The sequence below is a fragment of the Trematomus bernacchii genome, unplaced genomic scaffold (genome assembly GCF_902827165.1).
Source record: "Trematomus bernacchii unplaced genomic scaffold, fTreBer1.1, whole genome shotgun sequence".
In the NCBI taxonomy this organism is placed as follows: Eukaryota; Metazoa; Chordata; class Actinopteri; order Perciformes; family Nototheniidae; genus Trematomus; species Trematomus bernacchii.
In genome coordinates, this window is record NW_022988050.1 from 19323316 (window position 1) to 19344320 (window position 21005).

The following is a 21005-nucleotide window of genomic DNA, read 5'->3' on the forward strand; positions in this document are numbered from 1 at the left end:
AACACTTTGTTTCTCCCACAACAGGAGCTAATGCGTAGCGCGCTGTGTGTTTCCCTGCAGCAGGCAGAAGAGGCTGCACAGACGGAGGTTTCCCAGCTTCACCTGCAATCCAGCATCTCGTCGGAGAAGCAGCAGCCCAAGAGGTTACACGTCTCCAACATCCCTTTCCGTTTCCGAGATCCTGACCTCCGGCAAATGTTCGGGGTGAGATGACAACTGCACTACACTCGCATGCACACACACACACACACACACACACACACACACACACACACACACACACACACACACACACACACACACACACACACACAACGCTATTAAAGTGAGATATGCTACACTACAGGGCAATCATAAATATCTAGGTGGAATGTCGCTCACCTTACAGCACTGTACTCCTGCTCTTGCCTGTAGGCTCCTGTCAAGAACAGTAGCACATGCAATCTTAGAAAGATACATGACAAGGAAATGCAACACTAGAATCATGAGAAAAGTAAATCATAAATGGGAGATCAATTATGAGCAGATGAACTAACTGTATCAACTTCTAATATAGTGTATAGTATTTAATAGGCTGTAAACCCCTTAGTTTTCATTGTGATGTAATGTCTCAAAGAAATGAAATGCATAAATGAATAATGATTTTAAGTTGTGTTACAGTTGCTCCATTTTAGAAGGAAAACTATTAAAAATTCAATAGAATAAATGAATAAAAACATAAAAAAATGAAACTTAGAATGTCCAATACAAATATTGAATTGAATCAAATAAAAAAAGTATATAATGTATGTTAGGGAATAATTTGCTTAGGTATTCAACCTTCGACACAGTTCATCATTTTCTCTCCTCACTGTCTCCTTTCCCACGGCATAGGACTACGGCCTTGGGTATTGCTGCTATCTCTCTTAAGGAGGAGCATCTTGGGCGCATTGTTGTTGCCAGTCTATGACAGAGCACAAGCCGCCATGAGGTAGTTTACTGTTCAGGGACGAAGGTTCCCTGGCGCACATTCTTTTCTATGGACGAGAGCTCTAGTTAGATTCAGGGTCCATAATTGTTTAGTCTCGCTGATAAAGAATGTTGATTATTACACTCCGAACTAGTTAAAACCTCGAGCTGCAGAAGAGTTCTTCAGAATTGGTTTGGCAACCGCTGTTTCAACTCGTGACACACCACCTGTCTTGTCAATTCTCCGGCCGTAACTCCAAATAAACCACCAGTGTTTGCCATCAAAGCTCCAGCTCTCCTCGTGCCTCTCTGAGTCCTGTTTCTAATTGCTTCAGAAGTTTCCCCCACAATGTAAACATAAGAAATTAAAGTAAAATGTCCAATAAAACAAAATAGAATAATACAAAAAAATAATTCTATTTGCATCTAGATTAATTTACGCTTAAATGTAAAGCTTTCACACAACATGGTCCTTTAAAAAAGACTGGAAGTGGAGAAAGTAGCAAAAAGAACATACTCGGAGTCACTGCTACAATAACAGAATGCTATAGTGTCTGAAGGGGGGAACATAATATTGAACCAATCACTTATTTATCAATCAGCCAACTTGTGTTCAAATCGATTAATTGTTGCTGAATTCAGAGAATTTATCACAGTGTCTTTAAATCCTCACCTCCCATAAACAGCTCTCCAGCTCATCACAGAGGAGAACGGGGAGTCAGTGTTGGAATCAGAACATCAGGGAAGATCAAAGACGGGGCTTGTGAAATGCTTTCATGAGCATTTTCAGCATATTTAGCAAAAAATGTGTTTGCAAACAAAAGAGCCAAAATTAGCCATGCACAAAACTTTAAATAGAACTCATTCATAAAACTGGCCCCTTCATTGAGTAGAACATGATGTGCTTGAGTCTAGAACAGCAACTAGAATTGTCTCCATTCAGCTCTGTGAAGCTGTAAATAATTCACACCTTTACCTCCGTATGACCCCTAACCCAAATTACCCGGATCCTTTTTAGTGTTTCCATGTCCCTCTTTAAGTGGTCCTTGGAGAGTTTGAGTGGTGGTAGTTCTTCAACTCTTTGCTAATAAAACATTGTGTTTACAAGTATAATACAGGAAATGTACAGGGAAGTAATTATTTAACTTAAATAACTGTTAAATAATTGATTATTTAATTATAAAATAATTGTAAAAAGTTGTTAATCCACCATTGGATGGAGAGAAGTCTCTGCCGCGCAAATGCATCTCTGCATATTTGAATATCTAAGTGAAATGGACTAAGGTGGAAAAAAGATAGGGGACAGCTAGTACCATACTGAATAATTGATGACAGCCTAGTAGTGTGTGTGTGTGTGTGTGTGTGTGTGTGTGTGTGTGTGTGTGTGTGTGTGTGTGTGTGTGTGTGTGTGTGTGTGTGTGTGTGTGTGTGTGTGTGTGTGTGTGTGTGTGTGTGTGTGTGTGTGTGTGTGTGTGTGTGTGTGTGTGTGTGTATATGTGTGTTCAAAGCAATTGCAAGTGTTCCTGATTGTTTTCATACCTTAGAAACCTGAAACTTGGTCCCCAATGCAGATAAAAAAACAGTACGTGTGTATTTGTGAGCGGTAAACATGCTATACTGTTTGTGTGTGTGTGTGTGTGTGTGTGTGTGTGTGTGTGTGTGTGTGTGTGTGTGTGTGTGTGTGTGTGTGTGTGTGTGTGTGTGTGTGTGTGTGTGTGTGTGTGTGTGTGTGTTGTGTGTGTGTGTGTGTGTGTGTGTGTGTGTGTGTGTGTGTGTGTGTGTGTGTGTGTGTGTGTGTGTGTGTGTGTGTGTGTGTGCGCAAAGCAGTTGCAGTTGATTTTTGCATACCTCAAAACCTTGGTCCCCATACAGAAATGCAGTCCCCGATTCAGATAAAAACCAGTATGGGTGTGTGTGTGTGAGAGAGAGAGAGAAAGAGCACCCAGGTGAAGTTTACCTATACATGCATGCAAACACTAACACACAATTTCACATTACTGAGTATAGATTACCTGTCACACATCCAGCATTAACATTTAATATACTATAATAAGACTGGAGATTTACCCCCCTTGAACACCACCACCCACCTTCCCAATTCCTCTAATAGAGCGGAACATCTGCTCCTGCAGTCACCTTGTTCCAGGAGGAGGGGGATGACCTCCTCGACTTTTCCAGCCTCACAGCTCTCGATTTGACCCATCAGTGGAGACATAATTAATTGGATTCCTTAGCGAGGTTAAAAGGGAGTTTATCCTAATTAAGTATAGGGTGACAGCTCCAGTTATGGGTGAGCTATGTGTTTAGATTTGTGTTTTAGCGTGTGTATTCTTGAAAAGGCGTGAAACTTTTTCCCAACAGTCATTTAGTGAGGTCTCCAGGGCACAGGACACTGCACCACAATTACCCAGTGACATCATCAGGTAGAGGTGAAGTACAGATCGTGAGAAAGAAAGAAACAGACGGATAGGGAAGCAGGAGAAAGGAATTAGAAGAGACAGACAATCCGGTAGCTCTCACTACAATCAGTGGTGCTAAGAGGTCACCCAGTCCTGTTAACAGCACCATCACAAAGACTGAGCATCCAAATCCCTGGGCCAGGAAACCTTTCCATCAAAACAAGTGAACATTTATCCTTCATGCTGCTCTATTAAACAGCAAACATAGCAAACAATTGATATTCACAGTTTTATGACAATGAATACAACATACTTGCCGTTCAACCTAATAATAATTCTGTTTTTTCACAATTTAGGGTTATTTAATAGTTTTCACCATCTTTTCTATCAGTAAAAGTGAAAATTAAAAAGTAATATTCTATGACTAAATACCCTTTTAGACATGTACTTTTGTGCAATTAAAATGTCAAAACATTCAAGTGAAAGCAGCTGAACAAGGTTAGATACACAGGGATAATGAATGCACATTCACCTTATCAAAAGCTTACAACTGTAAGTAGCCATTTTGAAGTTGAGGATATTCTTATCATGTAAGATCATTTTAAGATGCTTTTTACTGGTCTCCTGTTTTATTGTGAGGTTTCCCTCCATCTGTGTCATGTCTGCTTTTACTTCCTGTCTTTGTGTGTTTTCCCGCCTGTTTGATTATGTGTCCTGGGGCCTCATTTATAAAGGGATATACGCTCAAAAAATGGCATACGCCAGTTTCTACGCAATGTTTGCGATTTATAAAATACTAACTTCGATTGTCGATTGTGATTTATAAAGGGAAACAGGCGTAGGAAGTGCCATACGCACTTCCCTCGCCGGTACGCAATGTTTTGTGAATCGGAAAATGTCAGAACATTTCTGTACCTATTTTTTTGCTTTGTACTACGTAAGCAACCTTCCCACGTGAATCCTACGCAAGGCGTTATAAATGAGGCCCCTGGCCTTATTCGTTTCACCTGCTCCCCTTTAGCCCTGCAATCACCTGAGCACTTCACCCCTCATTAGTTCAGATTCTGTTTGAGTCCTGCTTAATCTTTGTCAGATTCTTGCAACGTGTAGTTCTGTCCTGTTCTTTTTTGGTATTTTTTCTCATTCATTTGGGTCCTTCCTTCTCTACAACCCGTGACGCTTTGTGTGCCCATCGTTCTGACAACGCTCCCAGATCTCAGCAACTAACTTGATGTGTATAATACTACTATCAAAGTTAGAAATTATCCACACAACTATAAATAAAGCAAAGACTGCCTTTTTAAAGACCCTCTACTCATCTGCATCAAAACAATGAAATAAGAGTTAGTCATTTTTGTCAAAGGTCTTAAAATGATATAGTTTCAACTAATTTCATGGAATTCTGTTGGCAGCAAAAATGTCTTCAGTATAGTGAGTCAGTTTCTTTTTAATTACATTGTAAAAGAATAGTTAACCTATATTTCTTTTAGGCTTTCTAGAAAAGTTTTTAATGAAATTCTGACCCAGCAACTCTCAAACCGCTGTTTTTTCTCACATAGCAGTTTAATCAATTTGATTCACTGTTTTCTGCGATAGCAAAGAACGTAAAAGACAAACAGGCACGTTTAGTTTACACTCTCATAACCAACTTTTCTCTTTTCTGTCTTTTAATGGTCCAACTTTGAGGATTAATGGTTGTTGGCATTGCATTTCAGATACCACATCCAGATTTGCCACAATAGGGCTCCAGTGACACTGTACCCCATTCACCTAAAATGAGACTTGTGAGCAACTGGCTCAATCTCCCATTATGGTTCTGCTAGACTACCACCACAATGCAAACAAAGGCAATAGCTAGAGCATTACAGCAAATGGAATTCTGTGTCGTTTCAGCAAAAGCCGTAATAGAAAAGCAATATGAATGCATTAAACAAAGCCATATAAAGAAGTTCAATCAAAGGTGATGCCGCCACAAGCTGGAGGTCTATCTCTGAGAATTACACAATAATACACAGTGATACTCCCTCAAACACTTCTAGAAGTCCAGCTCAGGACAGGAATAAAGCCAGATTTTTGTGTACGACTGCAGCAATGCAGGCGCTCGCAGGGTATGGCCTCGTAAAGGAATAAAACTGGGTTCATTACCCAAGCTTATTTGAATTTAATTCATAATTAGAACAACACATTTGGAGGGAAATTACTAGGCCGGGGAAGAGGGTTTTAATGGTAGAATGATAATTGGCACTCACAGCACCACTTCACTGATTCAATTCTCTCATTCTCAAGATGTGGCTGAAATCTGTAATCTAGGGCTGCACCTCAAATAATTTCCCGGGACTGAAAACTCAGATTTCTATATCCCTCAAAGAGAAGTGAAGCAAACCAAGTCTGACAACATGTCATCATCTGAGTATATGTTGGCCTTTTCATGCATTTCTTGAAGCAATTTCTGATTCATTGAACCAAAATGTCTGCTAATGGATCCAGCTCAAGCCCCAAGTAAGCTACACGTTGTGGTACATTTTTGTTCATGGCCAGAGTAGTACTACACTTCCTTGAGGTCATGTAGGCCCCATAATTGCTTTTTTCCCATTGACTTCCAATGGTAAAGAGACGTTGGCAAGAGACGTTTTCTTTATTATGTAAATCAACTACCCAGTACGGACACTTGAATGGCCATCCATCCATCCGTTCATTTACAACCGCTTATCGCCATGGAAGCAGTTTCAGCAGAGGGCCCCGAACTTCCCATCTACCATCTAAAAGTTGTAAAATGCACTAAAAGCCAAATCCAGTAATTTGACTAAGCTAAGACCTACGTGATTGATGGTGGGGCAAGGAAAACACAAGTGCGCATGCTCTATTGGCCCAATGGGTGCGTAATATCGACAGAAGATCTAGAACAGATCTGGGAACTTTTGTAAATTTGGTCCACGTAAAAAAATGTGGTCCCATATGCACATAAATAACAGACTGTGTGTGTGAGATAGCAAAAGAGCCCAGGTGAACTTTACCTACCTGCCTAAACTGAAAGATGGAAGATCCTGGGGAAGATCTGTTCATTTTTGTTACCCACATTGGCTTTATGCGCCACTGAGCAACTTCCATAGTGATGAACGGGGCATCACCCCAACCCTGTATCCAGTTTTCTGTATACATCCAGGATCCAGCTGGCCTGCACTTGCACAGGAACCCTGTTCATTTAGCCTCACACAGAGTGAAACTTGACAACCTGATATGCAGGACTGTAGCCATCCCATGAGCCTCAGCTGTGTTTAATTAATAAGCAGGCACTTAGCGAGCCAGCCGCAAGAGGGTCCTTACTGTCACATTCCCAGAGGTAGGGGTCCTAAATGAGTCATTAGATACTCAGCACACATACACCTGCTTGTCACACCCACACACACACACTGCTGAAGTAGACCATGCGCGTGTGTGTTTGCGGTTAGCACCGGGGGTTGGGTTTGTGCTAATGGAGTTTTAATGACACCTACTCTCGCCTAATCACCTGTTCTGGAGGCTTCCAGCAGCACAGGTAGCAGCGTTCCCAGCAAGGGAATTATTTGTAAGGTCTCCTGTTCATGTCTTATCTCTCATTTGCCTCCAATTATTCCATAAGGCTCCACTCAAACCGACCCTACCTCAGAGGAGGTAAAACGTAATTATAATCAAAAAATCTGCTAATTTACATCAACATATCGGTGTAGATATTGAGCCATTTTGCACTGAGCGGGATGTTGGAGAGCCTGAGCTTTGCCATTGTTGTGTCCCCCAGTGGTGCCGCTGTGTTTGCCTTGATTAAGATAATTAGTGTTTAAGCTGGAGAGGAACAGTAATAGAAGTTATCTCTTTGTTTACCATTAAGTCGAGGCACAGCAGGTGAGGATGGTAATTTTGGGTTATGTCATCAATTTTGAGATTTTTGGTGCCTTAACCACCAGGAGATTAATCAAATATGCAAACAATCATCAAAGTAAAACAGCTTTACACATTCCCCTGGTCCAAGAGTTTAATCTGTGTGTTTGAATACAAATTAGTTGTTATTTACCACAGACTTTCTTCCTCACAACGCTGTTTTTTGCAGAATGGTGAAAAGTTACTAAGCATATGTTACTTATTTATTTACTTCATGTAAACAAACTGAAGTTCTGTTTACGTTCAGGGTTTGTAAAAAAATCATTTTATGTATTCTTGAGCTCTGAATGCTTTTCTTTACTAATGAAACCCATAAACACAACACATTTTGTAAACGTTTGATATCCATCCCATAGAGCAGGGGTTTTCAAAGTGTGGGAAGGTGAGCCTCCCCTCAGAGAACATATGAACAGCCGCGCCCCCCCTCCCAATTATTATTGCTATTATTATTATTATTATTATTATTGTTGTTATTACATTGCATTTCAAAGAGGTCCAGTAAGAGAACATGTCATTAAATGCTCTGTTTTCGCTGTCTACCTTCCGCCATTTGAAATTATTCCGACTGTTTCTCTCCTCTTGTCTCGTCTCTGTGAGTGTTTGAATCTATTGTGCTGACTCACTGACTGCACCGATTTGATTGGCTGAGTAGCGTCACCTCCTTAAAACATTAAACAATCACTTTTTAAAACCTTTTTATCTTTATGTTTTAAACATATTGTATAAAACTCCTCCACTACTTGGACTATTCCTTGCACCCCTCTAGAATAAGCCCGAATGGTCTCAACCATATTGCATCAGTAATAACGTGCACTTGTTGACTTGTTATAACAAGATCGCAAGGACACTGGTAGCGATCGTACAATTGAGTGTTGTTCAGTTTGTGTGTTGTGGAACATGCGTGTCCGTGCATGAAAATATACCACACACCCAATTACAATAGCATGTTCAATTCACTACCCTGGAAGTTAATAAAGTTGTTAAAGTTGGAACAGCCTGTGGACAGCCGTTCTTCCTTGCATGTCAGTCGCCGACACCTTCTTACAGAGGACAGGCACATCTAGCTGCAGCACGACCCGTATATTTTCGCACGCCGTGTTCTCAACACATATATTTTAAACATTTTTAACATTTTCAACATCGTGGATACATCCTTATATGCTCCCGGCAACACACTGAACGTCAACTTTATCTCCTTATTACACTCACCCCTACTTTAGTGGGAACAATGAGTCTGCGTCTTTGATGCACACAGGAATAAACGCAGATCATCCTCTGGCTGCAGCCTTGACCGGCACTTCCTTTGATCAGAGTCAATGCGGAAAACCCGCACTCACACAGGTAGGTGGAGGTGAAGGGAGTGAGCACTTTAACAGCCTTTTTGGCGAGGTGGGGGAACTCGGTCTCCACAGACAGGCAAAAGTGTGCAAATGTCACTTTACTCGTCTTTTTCTCGTTATTATTTTTTCTCACGCTGCGCCTCCCCTGAAGCTCTCTGGCGCCCCCCAGGGGAGGCGCGCCTCACACTTTGAAAACCGCTGCCATAGAGGTATGAAAGGAATTGGAAAGAGCGTTGGAGGCAGGGCCCTATTACTTCCTATGAAAGTTCCTAAGTGGCGCATAAATCCCAAAATGAGGCAAATTCAGAAAGGGGTATTGGGCCCACAGAGCATGTGCACTTGAGTTTTCTTAAACCCCGCCTCCAATCTGCAGGACTTGGCTCAGTCAAATTAATAGAGGAGGAATAACCCTTGATTTGTCTTTTAGCACATTTTACCAATTTTTTCATAATGATTTATTTTTTTCAACGCTGATTGACAGATACTTCTTTCCCAACACGAGTCAATGGGAAAAAGTATTTTTGGGTACAAATGAGGTCCTGGACTAGATCAGAAATACAGTACTACTGTTTTGCCACAACAAACATTTGCTTCAGTGCCGGCACACTTCCTAGGTTCTTGATCCATACATTACAAGCTTGTAGTCCCACTATTCTATGCCTTTTCTGGCATAAACTGCCATTTCTGCTGCAATATCGCCTCCTGTGGACAAGTGGATTATTGTGAAACTTGTACCGGGCGGATAAACGTGTCATTTGCAGGAAACAACGTCTAAGGAATCTTAATATTTAATAAACTATGAATGCTTTATATCCATGTAACGGGAAGAAACTCAGCTAACTGATCTTTTTAATTTTTTTTTTCAAAAAAAACCCACAATGCTAACACTCAGCCTCTGAATTAGCCACGAGCGAAAAACTGTAACCTAAAACGGCACTTAAACTCACAATAACTCCCTTATTACTTATCCTAGATGCACAGCCAACCACTCGTTTTTGGTGTCCTGGAGACACTGAATCTAGTGGTGCCCACCTCAACACTCAGTGATAAACATTTGCGACGCTATAAACGAAAGCGTACATCATAACATGTGGAGCTAAGTAGCTAGAAACGCTAACATGGCTTACCTTGGTCAAAACTGGTCTTCAATGGCATTAAAACGATACAAAAACGATGCTGCAGTTAATCCATAGGTTCATCCAATGTGTCTGTGTCCTCTTTGAAATGATTTCTGATAATCCATAAGCAATAAAACTGCTTTTTCGTTTCCAAATGCCAGAGCGAGAGATCGCTTCACTCTGCTCCACATTTGCATGCGCGCAGCCCCCATCTTTTCTCTTCACAATGAGTGTGTGTGGGGGACTCCCCCTTCGATTATATTGGCTCTAACGGTCAGAAAGAGGTGTCAACCATCCAAATCGACCAAGGGGGGCCAGAGATATGGAAAAACAACCATTTTCACCCAAATCACCTCAGAGGTGGGGTGGTTTTGGCTAAACCTCTCTAAAAAGGTCAAATGTCACTTGTTTTGCATCAATCTTGATACAGGGTACTTATTATATGTTGTACTTTGGATTCCTAAAGCTTTTAGTCTACTAACCCATCATCCAAGGGTAGTTTTCACTATCTGTAAAAAATAATTTTTGGACGGACACTATAATTTACAGTTTTTTACTATGTAAAATCTGAATTTTCTTTAAAATAAAAAACATTTATATTGATTCTGACACTTCTACATCCAACTCACAGATGTAACCTTGCTTTGATAAAATAAATTATTCATATAACCCTTTTAGAAGTTAAGTTGTAGTCATTTGTTTTGGGCATGTCATTTTCGAGCCTGAAACATGAAAAACAGGCTTGGTGCTTAACAGGTTAACAAACTATGAATGTGTCATACCCACTTAACGGGAAGAAACTCAGCTACCTGACGATATGAACCATTTTTACCGAAACAAAACACAAGTCTAACGCCGAGCCTCTGAATGAGCACTAAGCGAAAGAGTGCTAACGCACTTGGCACATAACTCACGGTATACTTCGTCGGATCTGCACAAACAATATATCATATGGAAGCTGAGATTCCACAGATTCCAATGGTATAAGTATCATCACTCCACGACCAAAACCAAAACACACAACTTAACTTTACGTAGCCAAAACTGAAAATACGTCTTACCTTTGATGTTTTCTGATCAAAGTTGTGTTCAATGGCATTACAACGCATAAAAACGCTGCTGAAGGTTAATCTAATGTCTCTGTGTCACTTTGAAATGATTACTGATAATTAGGGCTGTCAGTCGATTAAAATATTTAATCGCGATTAATCGCATGATAGTCCATAGTTAATCGCGATTAATCGCAAATTAATCGCACATTTTTTATCTGTTCTAAATGTACCTTAGAGGGATATCTTTCAAGTTTTTAATACTCTTATCAACATATGAGTGGACAAATATGCTTTATATGTTTGTTTATTATCATTTGAACAATGACAAATATTCTCATGAATATTAAACACAACAACCTGAACATTACAAATATTCGCCTCAATTCAACCTGGAACCTCTCTCATACAGTGTGTGTGTGTGTGTGTGTGTGTGTGTGTGTGTGTGTGTGTGTGTGTGTGTGTGTGTGTGTGTGTGTGGTGTGTGTGTGTGTGTGTGTGTGTGTGTGTGTGTGTGTGTGTGTGTGTGTGTGTGTGTGTGTGTGTGTGTGTGTGTGTGTGTGTGTGTGTGTGTGTGTGTGTGTGTGTGTGTGTGTGTGTGTGTGTGTGTGTGTGTGGAGACACTGTGATGGATCGTTGAGCTATGTGCAGTTCAAGGCATATATGCTCGAATGGGAGCTGCCTGGACGCTGCAATAATGTTGCGCTGACTTTTCGTACAATGTCCCACTGTCTGGCTACCTGCATAAAGTCAAGTGCTCGGCGCAGTTGTCGGCGAAATGTCATTGAAACAGCTCCTTATATCCGTTAGCGCAGCTAGCTAGCACCAGATGCTAACAACAACACGTAGGTGTGCCTCGCTCGCGCGAGTCGCGCCACACATACACACTCCCTCCCGGTCCTCCCGATGGCCAGTCCGGGCCTGCCAGTGAGCGTGGAAGTGTGGTCTGCCACAAGCGGGCGGCAGGAGCGGGGCTGTCAGCATCAGCTTGTCGATGGTATTTTACACTCGATGCGCTCTGAAACTACGGCGGCCGAGGACAAAAAATACACATGCGTTAATCGCGTTAAAATAATTAGTGGCGTTAATTTTTTTTTGCGTTAACGCGTTATTAACGCGTTAACTTGACAGCCCTACTGATAATCCATCATCATATTTATGGCAATAATCGTATTTTTCATATAGAGTGTGACGGAGCTTCCAGTTTTGGGCAAACTGCGTGCGCATCACTCTCAATCCTCAATGGTAATGTTTAGATTAATTTAGGAACTTCCCCTCGTTTCTATTGGCTCTAACGGTTAAAAAGAGGTGTCAATCACCAAAATCGACCTATGGGTTCCAGAGAAACGGCAAATACACACCAAATGACCCCAGAGGTGGGTTCTTTTTTCTAAACCTCTCTAAAAAGGTCAAATGTCACTTGTTTTGCATCAATCTTGATACAGGGTACTTATTATATGTTATAGTTTGGATTCCTAAAGCTTTTTGTCTACTATCCCATCATTCAAGGGTATAAGTAATGTTTTTTCTTTTGGACAGAACGTTGTTCAATCTGAATTTTAATTAAAAATAAAAACATCTATATTGATTCTGACTTTTCTACATCCAACTCACAGGTGTATCATTGTTTTGAGAAAAAGATATTATTAATTTACCCCCTTTTAGGAGTGAAGATATAGTCATTTGTTCTGGGCATGTCATTTTCGAGCCTGAAACCTGAAAAACAGGCTCAGGGCTTAACAGGTTAAACTACAGAAACGGCACTAAACAACTCTATTCAGTTTTTCATTGAGAGGCCTTTACTTATTTCGGTGAAATGAATGTGCTTAAAGTTTTAAAAGATGCGGATAGTTTCACCTTGATTCTGGCACATTGCTTATCGTTTTCTGTATGTTTTATAGGTCTATTCTCATCCACCATTTTAGTTTGTGACATAAAGTGTGGAGTGGATGCAGTCACAGCCAATCGGAGTCTGATTCAGAGAGTTACCTGTCAGTTCCGTTGTTTTGTGTACTGAAACGAGAGCCGGTATAATTCCACCCGAGAAAACAAAATAGAAGTTGGAAAACGTTCTTTTAGTGTTTTAAAAGTAGACTGAGGTATGGCAAGGACGTTTACTACAGCTGAGGCTTTGGAGCAGATTTTTCAAGGTGACAATGTTGATGAAAATACAGACGAATCTGCTCAGCATGCCATGTGTGATTGTGGACAGGGACTGCCATGATATATATCATGTGTAGTCTTCAAAATTGGCAGGACAAAAAACGACAATTCCTGGCAAAAAAACGCCCATGGACACTGCCCAAAAGAATGAGCATAACTAATGAACAGAAGAAGATAAAATCTTCTAATCAGTTCTGATACAATGATAATAAATGTGTGCACTTTTCTGTGTTGAATGTTTCTTTCAATGTTATGGTTAGCAGTTATTTTTAATCAAATAAGTAAAGAATTCAAGCTCCGTTTTTGGTTCCTTTTTCATTTATGGGCAAATATCCCCTATTATAGTGTATATAAGTCTCCAGTAGGACTCAGATGAGGGTGTTGCACTTTTCCTTTTCCTTTTACTTATACATGTGATGTTTTGGTGTTGTTGTTTTTTGTTGTTGTTTTGTTTCTTTCCGTTAACCGTCAAGTGGGAAATAAGTATTTTTTGTGTTTCTCTTAGTATCCTAAGATACTGTTGTGTTTGGCTGTGAAAAAAAATAATTATTATGAAGGGTAGACCACCTATTTCTATTTATCTTGTTTTTTTTAGAAAGGGGCAGGTCCTATAAGATGTTTTTCTTCTCCCTGCTCCTTTTCGCTCAATGGTGTGTTTGTAGAGACATGTTTTGTTGGCAATTATTGTACATTGGGTTTTGCGTACCATGAGCGGAACAAATAAAAATGAAAGAAATGAAAATGAGTGACACATATCATTAGCTGAGGTTGTGCTGATTTCTGGGATGTGTAACACTTGATTATACTGTAAAGAAATGACAATTTATAAGGCAAAACACAGACATGTCCTATGTGGGTCTCAGAGGTTTAACATGCAACTCACATGTTAAAGCATAATTAAAAATAATATATGTATTATACATTATAACATGATGACACTTACAGGTCCAATTCTGAATGCATAGTGACTACCTTTACTTGCATATAAGATCTTAGTAGTATTTTCAAATGGTGGCTATATCTTTACATAAGTAAAATCATTTTTGAATATATCTTTACAACTTTAAATATTCCTGACTAAATAAACAACAACAATATTTAAAGATTGGGAGAAAAATTACTTAATATTAATATTATTCACGTGGAAACTCAGCTAATTGGCCTCATCAGGTTTCATCACGATTTAAACAATGGCTAACCAACTCCTATATAAATCTGTTTATACATCTGTTTTGTAAATGAATGCTTTTGTTCTCTCTGAATCCCCTTGGAAGTTAAGAGCTTATTATGATTATTATCATTATTAGGGGTTATATATTTGCTTCTGAATGCAACACATACAGTTTCATTCTGATGAATACACACATCACAGAATAGCTATGCAGCCTTCCTCTGTGTGGGCACCACAACGCTCAGAGGCTGATTGTTCCCAGGGAAATGGCTCTAATTTGGACTAATGGAGACAACTGCCTTCACACAGCAAACACTGAGATAGAGATGGAGGAAAGAGAAAGTAGAAAAATAACAGGGATTGGGGTAAAGATACAATGCAATTAAATGCAATGGACAATGTGGGAGTATGTATCTAATAAATAAATTAACTCACTCTGGAGGGAACACAGGGATGTTAGTAGCCAAAGTGCGAGTGAGCGTGGGAGCGAGCCAGCTAAAATCTCATTGAGTAAATGAAATAATTTGTGCAGAAATGTAGCTAATCTGCTTGAAAATTACGATATTTGTGTTTTTCTAACAAAATAAATGTCAGCAATATGAATCTTAATAAAGTAATAAATAAAAAATGATATAAGTATAACTTTCCTGCTATAACTTTCCAGTTCTTTTTATAGACTGTGACATTATTGTGATCACACTATAGAGGGCAAAAACAAGTGAACGCATTCCACAGCACTATATCACCTCCTTGTTTCTTGTACATCAGCTCATTGATCAGCCCTATTGAATTTGTGCTAACCAGGGCTGTATTTGTGCGTGTGTGTGTGTGTGTGTGTGTGTGTGTGTGTGTGTGTGTGTGTGTGTGTGTGTGTGTGTGTGTGTGTGTGTGTGTGTGTGTGTGTGTGTGTGTGTGTGTGTGTGTGTGTGTGTGTGTGTGTGTGTGTGTGTGTGTGTGTGGCCTTGCTGCTGGCCTGGCTGACAGGGTAATTCGTTCTAATGAAATAACGCAGCCATTGTGGACAACAATTAAGGGTAGCTTTCATCCCACTCATTAGGCTGAGTGGAGGAGCACTTTCATTTGCCCACATTCTTAATGATCTGATCTGAAGGACACACCCACTGATTGAATGCATTCCCCACACACACACACACACACACACACACACACACACACACACACACACACACACACACACACACACACACACACACACACACACACACACACACACACACACACACACACACACAGACACAGGTGCCTTTATGGCCACACTAGAAACATTCTTGTTTCATTTGAATTATTTTTAACGAATCCATCAGAGGAATAAAATTAGTTAAAAGATTATGCAGTCCTTTAAAATAAAAAAAGGAAAATAAAAGTTGTACGATGTTCCGTTCTATACTAGTGCAGTGATGCCTAATGTAAATACAATTTTAGAAATTCAATTGATGGTACATGAAATCTCTTTTATTTTTATTTTACTCCTATCAAGAAAATGTGGATATTGTGAACAAAAAGGTATTTTATACACTTGAGCATAAAACAGCTGGTAGTCCTCCGATGAGGACTAAACTCGTGAAATGTCATAAAACTCTCTTTCAGAAGAAAATGAAAGTCCTCTCTAAAAGCACGAAGTCTACAGATCCACTGAGCTGTCAGTTTAATCGAACATGACTAAAGTATGTTCATACACAATTTGCTAAATTAAAAAGTTTAGAAGAGTTAGGGTTAGTAAAATATACAGCATATTTAATATCCAAAAATATATCATGCAATACCATATCTACTTGTTTTGGCACATGGTAATACAATTTCTTTTTAAAAGCCAGTGTGATTCTTGACATATTTTTCATTTTCATCAACTTTGACTGATATGTTAAAGCCTTTCGACTACTTTCTTCCAAAAAGTTCTATTTAAAATGGAGTTTGTGTAGTTCACAACCCTTTTTCACATTGTCAAGCCCTGTCCACTTTGTCTTTCTCTTGTGACACAAACACAGACACGCATACCCCCCACACACACACACAAAAAGTAACTCCGAGTGGTGCCCTCTACATCCCTCAACTCCGATACTAGCCACATAAACAAAGACACAAGCTATTAAATAATGTATTCATTCCAATTTCCATATATTCTTCACCTAATTTGGACATTTTCATTGATATAAAACCAACAGTCTTTATTAAGTTACTTCTTTTTGAGGCCACTTTCTTTAACTCTGATTAGAGTGCAATTTACAGTGTGTAGTTCTATACAGTATGTATATGCAACATCCGTGTTTTTTTGGTGGACTTCCTTCATCTTCAGGGTTAATGTTGTGACCTTGCCTTTGCTCTGCTGCCTGCTCCATGTTTATTTATTTATTGAAATAAACGACTTGATTCAAGGTCTAGTTATGGGAAGCACAAGGCTGAGCATTACCATACTGCATGCAAGGTTAGTGCAGCTTCACACAGACATGAGTTCATCCAAAGCTCCACCTGAGCGTCCAATCATCTCGGCTTTTGATACTGATATTTATTTAGTCTGAAGCCAGAAAAAATGAATCTTATTCTTAGCGTTATTGTCGTTAATACAGAAGCAGATCTCCGTGTCTGTGTGGGTCTTTATTTAGAAACAGAAAACTAGATAGATTTTCTTTCTAAATAAAATGGCCTTGACCTATTTGTCGTATACTTTACATGCATTTCCTATTCTATTTACAATGCACTGTGCTTTGTCTGTAAAAAACTGTAAATCAATGGGTCCATCCCCATGTGTGGCTACTTGATATGTAAAAGGTACAGTTAGTTTAACATCTGATATGAAGAAAACAACCCAAGATCCAAAGGGAAAATGCTGTGTTAGAGAGTTATCTGTATGGTGTCACGTAGACCACGCTGACTGGCCATGTGGGATAAGAGGCCAATACATCACCCTGATATACTGTACAGGTCTGACCCTATTTACTTGTATTCCCATATCTCTACTGTAGAGTCAAGCACATGATAAGGCTTAAAAAGAGAACTTCCCCCACAGCAGATGCTTTAGTGTTTGCCATGTTTAATGTATGAGTGAGAACATTTGTATTTGTCCCACAGTGAAGAATTTAACAGTTTTACAGCAAAGAGGACATTGCAGTTAATTATACTTTTCGGGGTTTTCCCTTTGTGTTCTTGTGCATGTAAATGGTCTGCAAAGGCTAAAATGCGCTAAAAGCTAAAACACCTCCATTAGACTCCTTTGTTTACTTCAGTTACAAAGTGACATCACTATGTAACACTCACTCTTTTATTAGTGCTCAAACACATTCTACGTGATAGGCTAAGGGGCGGCCATTTTTGACACATCTGTAAGCAGCTAACCAATCAGAGCAGACTGGGCTCTGGTTTCAGACAGAGGGTGAAAAGAGGAGCTGCAGCACCATTAAAGCATGGAAACATGTCACAGTAGAGGCACAACATATACTTCAGTATACCATAAGTATAACATATTTAATAATATAGATGCATGGATAATGAATTCATTAAGATTCAAAAAGTCTGAGTATAACTATAGTGTGAGTTGACATCCAAGGTAAGAAATAAGTAGCAGCATTATTAAAGTAAGTAAATATATAAAAGTAGTTAAGTTGCAGCCAGTAGTAATTGTAAAAAAGTACATGTTGCACAGTGTTATTTCACAGCAGTGGTGTTACATTTTTACATTGTGAAGTAGCAGCCAGTTATATATTGCACATCAGCAGTGTCAATAGCCATAAGATCGGGTTTCACCTTATTAACACAAATATGACAAGCACACATTCACCACCGACATCAATGGGCGGAAAGGCGTGGCCATTAGCACCATCACTATGCAGTAATTAGCCAATTAAAATGACGCATGGAGCCAATAAAGACCATAACAGAGAGATGAGAATAGAAACTATAAGCACCAAATGCATGATTAGAGTGTATGGAGCATATAAACAAATGTATGGCAAAGCATAAGCCTTGATGAGCTGTTCCTTCACTTCCAACCCCTAAATGGAAGCCATATCCTGTTTTAACTGAAAGGGCCCTTGCTTCCGCTGAAGAAACTCCAGCTCTGCTCATTTCCAGAGTGGGGAAAGGAAAAGCTCATTGATGGGCGTCATTAAGATCTGAGATGTGTACTGAGGCATCGCGCTGCAATAGCCACCACAGTAATGTTCATTAACACTGCATAGCCCTCGTCTCCTGTACACACACAGCACTTTATTACCACAACAGAGCAAACACAGCATTAAACAGCATTAGGAGTAAATGGATATTCTATTAATCTCATTGTCGGGTAAAGAGCAGTTGTTAATTTGGAGCGTTGACTGCTTGACCTTTTATTGTTCTAACAGCGTTATAATGTTCTAATTATTTCCTCCTATTCCCTCCTTTTCTGTTCCTCCCCGTCCCTTTCTTCTCCCTTCTTGTCTTACACAGCAATTTGGCAAGATTTTGGACGTGGAGATTATTTTTAACGAACGAGGCTCCAAGGTACGTGTCCACACATTCAAGCACACTCTCTCACACGTGGTTTTTCATCCGATTGTGATTGTCTCTTTCTCTTCTATCGCAGTCCTCCTCTCACTGTCTTCACTTCTCTTTCTGCTACTAAAAGTAATTACAACTCCCAAACAGTGACACCTGCCTGCAGGCAACTATAACACCTTAGCGGCCTGCCATGCATCGTAACATGCAGCGAATGGATCCCACTTATCTTAACGCTGACGTTAGGATTCACACAGTCTGAAAATACATGCCTCTTTAACTTCTCAATGCCTCTCCTGGAGAACAGTTTCAATCTCAGTACAAACGGTTTGATGAGGTTTTTAAATGTTCTTGTTTTGTTTTTTGTTATACTTATAATTTGGAGCTTGTGGTTTCTTGTGAGTGCTTACAATGATACAAATACAATAAAACACAACAGTATATCAGCATTGTTAGACTAAAGAGAGTCAGTTACAGTAGGTTGCATGATCAGAAATCTTCTGATCTTCTGAGATATTGTTGCAGTTCATTCTGAATCAATCACCATAAGGAGATTTATATTTGCATCTAATTAATACATTATATTGGTATAACCAAATTGAATAAAACACTGGTTTGAAACAGCTACTGTAGTACTTTAGAACATGTTTTTCTTTTGATTTGTTACCCATCTATATACTGTATCCTGATACGAATGAAACGAAAGAACATTAATGTAATTTATAACATGCTAAATGAATTAACCAATGTGTATTTATGGTTATACAGTTCATAGGATACTAAAGTCCAGATATCGTTCTGAAATCTCAGATGTGTTCGCAAAACTTGTCCTTCCATTTTTCCTGTTTCAAATTTGCTTCAAGTACATCAGAAAAAAAGACTTCATGCATTGTATTAGGCTTTTTCATCAATGCAGTTGCTTGACTATGTTGATGGTCAAATTGTGTAAATGTATAATTGAACAGAAACTAGTTCACATTGTCAATTTGAGTAATGTTATTCTGCTCAAATAAACCGTTAGCATAGCCGACACCACTTCAATGGAGTTAAATACAAATGTTCTATGAATATATAACATAAGACTGGAAGGCTAAAAACACACAAAATGTACTTTTCTCTGCTCATCTCTGGGTAAAAAAATGGAATGTAATTATGTTGAATGCTTTGTAAATTACAGCCACAAAAAAAAAGGCATGAAAGGTAGCAAATTAAGTTAAGTTGCGAAGATAGCATACCAACTAAGCTTAGTTACCAAGATAGAAGATAACGTAACAATTAAGTTTAGTTACCAATATTTCGTACCAACTAGGTTTAGTAGTCCAGAAACAGCCTGTCCTCCTCCAAAAAACAACCAAATAGGTCGATTGTTCAGCAGCTTATTACGACCTATAGTCACGTTTTAAAGTTTAGCACCTCTAGTGGTCGTGTAAGAAACAACAATTTGTGGCATATGCTCCCGTTGATTGCAAACGCTCCTGAGGGTCGTATATTCACTAATAACCCTCTCTGGAAAATCCTAAATTGTAGAATAGTTTGGCCATTAAAATGCTTTTTGATTTGATTTCTAGCGAGAAGTGTATATTGTACTTTTAGAATCCACGTCCAGTGGATGTGTAGGATCTATAGTTTGATAGATATTACGAAGATGATTTGAGGTCTCGTCAGGAGAACGTTAATATACTACGTCTTTCCCCACAGCGGCCGTCCATGTAAAGTTGGCGTCAACCCTCACGGGGTGAAAACAGTATTTCCGGTCTCAAAGTTTTCATAATAAAACCGGAAGTATTCCCCTCACTGTCAAATGATTACACAGTGATATATCTGCATTACTCATCCACTAAAACACATCAGTTTATCCTTGTTAATTACACAACATTGATTGGCTTAAATTGTGTACAATGCTTTTGTGTTTTTAACCTTCGATTCGGAGAAACAAATAGTTTTTTGGGAGTTTAGGATGGCCGAAGACACTACACTACCCATAATCCTCAGCTATCGTTTGGGACTACAACATCCGCTTTGCTTGACAAACCCCGTGATTATTCCTCAAGCTCTGTGATTGGATGTTGGAGTGGCAGTGCACCAAGGTTACGCCGAGCGTCCAACAGCTCTATGAAATGCCATGGCAGACTATCCAAAACTGGACTCGAACCCCCCCCCCAGAACTACACATGCTGGCTGTTGTGTTTCGCAACATGTTCTATGGCACGTCTCTACTGGGAATTGTAGTTTTAAAAGACGTTTTCGTATTTCCCATAATTAGAAGTTGCCAGTATTAAACTGTGTACACCCTGGAGGTTTAGGGGATATGAAACACAGTGGTGTTATCACATTTAAAACATATAATTAATAAATGGGTGAAAATTGCTTGTGTCCATAATGGGCAGCATTAATATACCCACATGACAGCTAAG

General features: G+C 39.4%; 1 protein-coding gene across 1 annotated transcript in view; it reads left to right on the forward strand.

Annotated features, from left to right (window-relative positions):
• LOC117473849 (RNA binding protein fox-1 homolog 3-like) overlaps positions 1-21005 on the forward strand; it is a 191617-nt gene that overhangs the window by 127460 nt on the left and 43152 nt on the right. Inside the window, exons 4-5 of the mRNA XM_034119777.1 lie at positions 25-204; positions 18544-18597. Of these exons, the coding sequence (XP_033975668.1) occupies positions 25-204; positions 18544-18597 (234 nt within the window). The remainder of the gene's footprint in view (positions 1-24; positions 205-18543; positions 18598-21005) is intronic.